Source organism: Azolla caroliniana, unplaced genomic scaffold, assembly GCF_043228905.1.
Source record: "Azolla caroliniana isolate FFs.n. ecotype wild unplaced genomic scaffold, voAzoCaro1.0.p SCAF_13, whole genome shotgun sequence".
Lineage (NCBI taxonomy): Eukaryota > Viridiplantae > Streptophyta > Polypodiopsida > Salviniales > Salviniaceae > Azolla > Azolla caroliniana.
In genome coordinates, this window is record NW_028230448.1 from 16,025,158 (window position 1) to 16,033,353 (window position 8,196).

The following is an 8,196-nucleotide window of genomic DNA, read 5'->3' on the forward strand; positions in this document are numbered from 1 at the left end:
CCAAATAATGCTTCTCAACATAGATGTCTAACCTATGATGTGACAAGTGCTAACCTACGCATGATTCATTTGATTTAAATTTAAGGACACACATTTCAATTCCAGAAATGTGTCCACTTTGTTGTAGTACACTTACATCAAAACTGTTCACATTGGCCCTTGTAAAATGGAAAAGTGCTTAATATATGGCATTGCAACACCCAAGAACACCCTATGTGACTATAATCATTGCTGGAAACTTGCTCTTGAATGAGAGTTCAAGTCCATTATGTTTCCTTACCAATTAATGAAAGTCTTGTTCATACTATATCACATTTATTTGGCTACTCACTCAAGACGGTGACCCATGGAAAACCATGTGCATCGTGGTCACCATATTGTGGCACCCAAGAACATCTATATGATGATAATCATTGTTGAAATTTGCTTTCTAGAGAGATAGATAATTAATACAACTGGGAGGCCAAGTGCATTGCGTTTCTTTACAAATTAATGTAGGTTTTGTTGAAACTAAAACAAAAGCACATTTATTCAACCAGTGACCCAAGACCACAACCAATGTGCATTACTAATGTGGTCACCATGCACATGCGAGGAGAAATGTAATTGAACTAATAAAAGAAGTCGCCGAGAAAAAAGCAATTGACTTTTGAAAATTTTAGGGAGCTTGAAGAGCACAAAAAGTCAAAGTCAAGTGAAATTCATTTTCTATAGTAAATGGAAGACGTGATAGTGAATATGAATGACTAAGAGGTTATAATTTAGTTATAAAAAGTCTTAAGCTTTCCATTAGTCGTGACTTATGATTCATGACCATTCATATGAAGGTAGTACATAAATTGAATCATAAATATTACTCTAACCAACTTGAATTCTAGCATATAAGACAAATAGGATCTCGACAAGACCATATTTCTGGGCAGACACATGGTTGCCCATTGGAGATACACAAGACTAATTAAAATGATGGAAGGAATTTGCTTGAGCACTCTGCATTGCACGCATTATTGTGGATACATCATCAATGTGCAAATATTAACATGAGAGGTCTACTGATTTGAGATGTCTTGAGCTTGAAGTCCTTAAAAACAAGAGTGACTTAGGTCAAACATTCTAGTAAGGTAGATTATACTCATTATTGATTTATAGTTTGATCAATGATTGAAATTATTGATGGACGAGAAACGTGAGCCTCAACAAATTTGAGACCCCCCCCCTCTCTAAACATCCCATTATAGGCCTTTGTCAAAATGATGCAATGGGTTACCCCCATGCTCCGAAGAGACCCTTGTGTTGTTTGTCTCTTCTCGATGATGTGTCACTCCCACACGACAAATTATGACATTTGAGAACCATGATAATGAAATCTATCGATCTATCAATGTGTGTGTGTGTATAAAATGACCTAGTGAGCTAGTTGTATAGATATAGAGATTGAAGGGTTGAAAGAATCATGTATCCACATAAAAAACAAATTTGAACACATCTTTAAACAAGCGAAACTATGAAGTTGCTAAATTTGATCCAAATGCTAACAATATCTATAATTCCCAATGATACAAAAGAAGATGTGGATGGAGAACTCATATAACGTTACAGGTGAAGAAGAAAGAAAGAGGAGTAGTTAAAAGTAATTCAAGTGATATACTTTTTTTTTGCAGAGGCACTAATAATTTAAACTTAAGAATTAGGGAAGTCGATTACACTCTACTCTAAGGTTAATATTTCGGCTGGTGGCACAGGGGCTGGTTTTTCTGAAATTCATAGAAAGATTTAACTAGGGTTATCATCATCATAATCCACCATAATAGCCATCACCATTAGCTTGGTTCATACATCATCATGCGACACCATGGCCATGGCCACTTCCATCATCATCATCATCATCACCATACCATCAAGCATGATGTATCCTCGATCATCATACATCAACAATCTCAGTCATTGGAGCTGAAGAGTAATTAGGGTTGCATGCCGCTGCTAGAGGAGGGAGAGCTCACAGCATTCGACCCATTGTCAAGGTCATCATGCTTACTGTTATTATTATTGTTACTGTTACTATTATTGTAGTTAGCGTCCTCGTTGGATCTGCATTTTACAACCCCACGAGAGAGATTTCCATCATTAACACCCTAAACCACAATCAATTAACACTAATCACGTAGCATAAAAAACCAAGAAATGTGAGCCAAAATTTACATTTTCTTGGTCCCGAATGTGTTCTTGTTGTTGTGCATCCAGACCTTGAAGACATGGCGCTTCACGCCCACATCGCTGCAGAAGCGGTGCACCGCCATCTCGTCCTGCTTCTGTATCCGCCACCCCACCTTCTCTGCAAATGCATACATCCGCTCCTTCTGATCTGCAGTGAATTTGGTGCGGAAGCGTTTCTTGGACATGTTGCCGCCGCCGCCGCCGCCGCCGGGGCTGGCATTCATGCCGTGCATCCCGCCGCCGCCGTAATGATGTACACCTCTGAGGGCTCCGTACTGGTGGCCTGCCATCAAATGCTGGCCTGCTCCTCCTCCTGCGCCGCCACCGCCGCCGGCGGCCATGTGAGACGACAGTAGGGTTCCTAATTCTGCGTCGTCCACCATTCCTGCCGCCAGGGGCATGGGCGTATGCGGCGGTGGCGGCAATGCGAGAGGAGCCGTACCGGGCCCATATCTCCCGCCCCCTAACGATGCCCGGTCTTTCATCAGGCTCCCATAGTAGAAGCAGCTGGCAGCTGCCGGTGAGATCATGCTCGCCGCCGCCATGTCTTCTCCGTCCACCTCTCGCCTGTGGAAATTGCGGTGGCAGCCGCAGGCGGCGCATTTCAGCGCCTCCAGGGTACCCTCCTCCCCGCTGGGCATAAACTCTCCGCAGCCGTCCAGCGCGTGGGTGCCGATGCTGGCCGCGTGGTTCTTCATACATTCTCTGTACTTGACCGCCGCCTTGGCGATCTTCATCGGCGGCGGAGAGGAGGCGGCCGGAGGCGCCACCGCCGTCTGAGTAGCGGCGCCGCCAACGTTGGCGGCAGGAGCCACCCTCAAGTCACTAGAAGAATTATTCGAGGCTTGGGTCGGCGGCGCCACACCTGCAGGGCTAATGCTGCTCCTAGATGTGTTCATCTCCTCCTGCGGGATGCCCGGGCCCACCGGCCGCGGAAGGCCCGGCGTAAGAATGCCCATGTTAACCGAACCCCCCGGGTTGCTGTGCATCATTCGGAGCTTCGAGGATTCGTGAATGGAGCCGTAACTCAGTGGAATGGGCATATTGCTGATGCTTCCTTCCTGGGGTAGCTGATGGGCACCCAAGTCCATAAAACTAACGCACACTCCCTAATGACTCTTTAGTATTGAGTAATACGATGTTGTTTACTACAAATGGCTTGGGCTCTTTACCTCTCTAGGCTGCCCATCCGCCCAATTGGACATCTGGAAATTGAATGTGGCCCCCAGAATGGCAGTATTACCTAATTATACTAATGAGACCCCATCCTTAGATATATGCCTCCCAAAGAATGGGCTAACTCAATTGCACTCATCTCTGACTGAGAGAAACGCGAGAGCATCTCGTCTCCTAATGATCTAGAACATGGCATCTGCCCAATGTGTGTTAGCCTGCACAGTCTAATAAAAAAATCAGTGATTGGCTGGCTACCTGCGAAGCTGGGGGTTCCGGAATTTTGAACTTAAAGAATGAATTTCCGGGAATCTCTGCCTGCTTGCTTAAAAAAACGATGGTCTTATGCGCACGACGAGAATCCGTGCAGGTTCACTTCTTAAAGCTAATGGGGTAGCAGTCTGCAGAGAGCGATTCTGTGGAGAGAGAGAGAGAGAGAGAGGGAGAGAGAGAGAGAGAGAAAGAGAGAGAAACGGTATCAGTCAGACCCAGTCAGTTAGTTCGTTAGATTAGATTAGACCGCTCTGCCTCCTTCCCCTCCTCCCGCCCCTTACACCACCGTATTAATCTGTGAGCTGCAACAAATCGATCCATTATAAGGTGAATGAGGTTAATCTGAACAGTGTTGTGAGGGGTGGGGAGAAAATTAACGACAGGTCTGTGATGGGAACAGCAACAATAAACAACTGTGTAATTAATGACCCCTCCCTACCCCTCGGCTGTAGTAACAGAGAGAGACAGACACAGACCCAGACACAGAGAGAGAGAGAGAGAGAGAGAGAGAGAGATGGTGGAGATGAGGATTGGGTGGAAGTGGAAGGTCACAGTAGGAAAGTCATCATAAACTTGTAGGAAGGCAGATCATCATCTTTTTTTGTTTTTTACAAATCAAAAATCAAAATAAAAAGTAGAATAAAAACAGATGAAATCAAAAACAAAATCAAATATTAATTCTGGGGAAATGGAAGGGGGGAGGGGGGTGAAACAGAACCATTCAAAACTCATATAGTCTTTTAATATTGCTTATTAAAAGTTAAATAAATAGTTACATATGTATACATACATACATAAATATACATGCATTACATATTGAAGCGTGTAATAATATATTTATGTGCGTGGAAAGTGGGGAAAAAACAAAAAACGAACGCGAAATTAAATAATTAGATCTACAATTTTCTTCTTTTTCAGAAAAAACGCCTGCTTTCTCTGGTTTTTAATTTAATTTTTGATATTTCCTTTTCGATCCTTTTATTATTAATATTTTGTTTTCATTGTTTGCTTTTCAGCTTTTGTTAGACACTAATTATTGCGAGTGATGTAATAATAATGCCAAATAAGGGGGGAGGGGGGGCGGGATTAGCGAGTCAAGACAAAGAGGAAGGAAAGACAGAGAAGAAAGAGCTATAAAAATAACACAGAATAAAAATGAAATAGAATAAAAAGCTAAAATAATAAAAAAACAATAAAGGAGCTTTTAGACTAACGAGAGGAGGAGGAAGAGCAAATGCGCGCGCCGTACCCATTAATAAGCACCATCCAAATTTGGCCAAAAAGAGAAATATAAATAAAAACGAAGGAGAGGCTCCCCCGCCCACAAATACGAGACCAGAAATGTAAATAAAAAGAACTCGTCACTCATATTTGGAAAAACGATTTAAATTTTTTTTTTTTAAACATCACCAAAAAATGCAAGATTTTTAAAAAAAAAGCAAAGAAATCAAAACTGAAAAAACAAAAGCAAAGCTACATAATAATAAATTATAATAATACCAGATAAGTAGATAAATATGAAGAAGTAGGGAAGGAAGATGCTGCTTCTGCTACGGCATTTGGGCGGACAGGTGTGAAATCTGACAAAGGGTAAGGTATTGGTAAGAACCAGCGTGTGCACCACGCATTCACGCCCCTTGGCCGGTCACGCCGGTCCGTAGACAGCGACGGGCGTCAGAATATCATATCATATAATAATAATAACAATAATAATAATATGGTTTGTAGTGAGACAGTAGAGGAGAGGGTAGAAGAGGGAGTGAGACAGAGACAGATGGGAGGTGTTCCTGCGCGAGAAAGATCCACGCCTCTGTAATAAAACCCACAGGAATGAATGAAAACCGACGAACGGCCTGAAGATACCGGCAGTCCCCCCCCCCTTCTTCTATCGATCTCTTTTCAAAAGCGAACAAATAAAGATATGCTGTGTGTGTGTGGGTTCTGTGATGAAAACAGAGAGAGAGAGAGAGAGCGTGTTTGGGGATCAAATTAATTGCGCTTTTCTGTTCCCACGTGAATCCCCAGGGTTTCCGCACTCCTCTCTCTTCTCTCTCTCTCTCTCTCTCTCCTCTGTGGTTGTGCCACCTCTCTCTAGATTCTCTCTCTCTCTGTGTCTGTGTCTGTGTCTGTGTCTAGGGTGTACTTGCAGCTGCTCTGTGGATATGTCTGTCTGTGACACATACACGCTCCACAGTGTTTTTGTGTGTATGTGTGGGCGCATGGGCCCATCGTGATATGGTTTAGGTCCTCCCCCCTTTTTTTTTTCTTCTCTTTTTGCCTTTTCACACCCATTTCAGGGGACGGGCTTGTTTTGTGTGAAGGAAATAAATTTGTATTTATGAAAGAACCCCCCGAGTCCGACAACTGCACTCTCCTCTTAGAGTTTTGCAAGGGGCATTCCACACACTCTTCGAGATACATGCATGAGACATATATATATGTATATATATATATATATATATACATATATAGATCGATTCTTTTTTAATGTCCCCACTGTTTTGTTGGTTTGTTCGATTACACATGCATGTTGCATTCAACTTAGGAGAAGCAAATACATATATGGTTTCACGAAGATATGTGGTTGGTTGTAAGGGTTTGATTGATCCCATGACCTCAAAGTGATAGCTTAACTGGCTTATCATTAAGCTCGTCTAGTATGACAAAATGAACATCTGTTCAAGTATTAGATAGAAGGTTGAGCATGAGCTTGAGAATATAGGTTCTTGTTTGATGGATTTCAAGAGGTACCACAACAAATACGTTGGCTGAAAAAGAAAGTTGATTTGTTGCATGGGCACCATGTCCCTAGAAGAGTTAAATTTACGCCATTCAGTATTACATCACCTTATAGGATTTAATCTTGCTATATATGCTACTAGTGAAGTAGTTGAGATAGCAATGTTTTAGTATTTTCATCTTGTTTTAACTCAAAATTAGATTTTTGAGAAATTAAAAAGAGAGTTGTTTTAACATCTCCAAAGAGGCTACGTTGCCTTGTGACTCGTGACATGAAAACAATATAAACCATATAACTTGTTGGCTCGTTAGAAAAATGACAAATCACAAACCTTGGATAAAGGTAAAAAAAGGGAGATTGAATAATCCCACACACCCATGAGGCAACTTATCTTTATTACAATATTGTGCTCTAGTTTGTAATTGAAGCTTATGATGCTTCCCAACCATGGCACTCATGTGTTTATGCTATGTGGCTCATTTTTCTACCAAGTGGTCATGGTCGTCTCCTAACTCTTGAGATCTCTCCAAAGTGATATTGAATTCTTAGAGAGAGAGAGAGAGAGATGGTGATGTGTAAATGGTCATGGGAAACAACCTCCATATGGTACAAACTTTAATGATTACCACTTGTCTTAAATAGATGCTTACATTGAAAGGGATACACTATATATAAGAAGGAAATAAATTTAAATTTGGAACAGTAAGGACGAATTTCTAGTGTTGTAAGTAATGATCACGGAAAAACAACCTTTTCTAAGAGAAAGCTGATCATGTTAGGTAGAAGAAGTCATTGGTTCGTAAATGTTTTGAATCTAGATTATATAGTTTTCATGAAAGTTGATGGAACATATAATGAGAGCTTTGAAAAAATGATATCTTTGACCTTGAAAAAAGAAGCCTAGACATACTTTCATATACATATATGATATATAACATTCAACAATACCAAGACCCGAGAGAGAGAGAGAGAGAGATTCATATTATGAGACAAAGCTAAGGGATGGGCCTCTCTATCCTTAGTTGCATTAAAGAATACATAAGTGCATTGGAAAACAAAGTTATAAAAAATTATTTGTCGGATGGTATTTTGTAATTAGCTCATTGTATTTGAAAAATGTAATGCAACCTTTGTACAAATTACATTCGGTAAATTGTGAATTGTACATTGTCCTTCTTAACACTTCTGCATTTCTCAAACTTTTTAAGTTTTGGGGAAAGGAAATTTCCAAATCTTACAAAAGATTAATGGTATAGTAGTTAGACTTGAACATGCTTTAAGATTTTGTAAAATTGATTAGGTTATACAAACCCCGACCAAAACCATCTAGAAGTAGTTTTTCACAATGATTCAAAAAATAATTATTTTTGCCTCCTTTTTAGCAAAAGGAATGTTGGAAATTTGCTAACATTATTCACGTTGGCATGTTCGCTCCAATGTTATTGCGAAAACATAGAAAACCTCATAGCGATAGAAATTATTTGCTAATTGATATTTTATTTAATGACTGGAACTTAACTTTTCGAGGTCCTCGATCGAAGTTGAAAATGTAGTGACACTCTATATTGTCGTTTTGTAGAAAACTATCTATTATGCATATACATGAATTAGTAGCATATTATTAATTGGTGACAAGCTATACTTGATAATTTTTTGATGTACCTTCAATGAAGTTAAGGGGTGTACTTAGTATGAAAATGCTCATCTATGGCTTCAACATCTATTGGGTACATGCAAAGGATTGAGTTATGTTCAAATGGTACGTGTAGGACTCTAACTTTGGGGTTCATGACTTG

General features: G+C 40.5%; 1 protein-coding gene across 1 annotated transcript; it reads right to left on the reverse strand.

The window, feature by feature from the left end:
- Positions 1–1,468: 1,468 nt before the first annotated feature.
- Positions 1,469–3,934, reverse strand: LOC147856357 (zinc-finger homeodomain protein 5-like). The gene is made up of 2 exons (XM_087329777.1): positions 2,200–3,934; positions 1,469–2,088 (listed from the first exon to the last, which is right to left on the reverse strand). The coding sequence occupies exons 1-2, from the start codon at positions 3,303–3,305 to the stop codon at positions 1,962–1,964; spliced, it is 1,233 nt and encodes a 410-aa protein (XP_087185903.1). The 5' UTR covers positions 3,306–3,934; the 3' UTR covers positions 1,469–1,961.
- Positions 3,935–8,196: the final 4,262 nt, after the last annotated feature.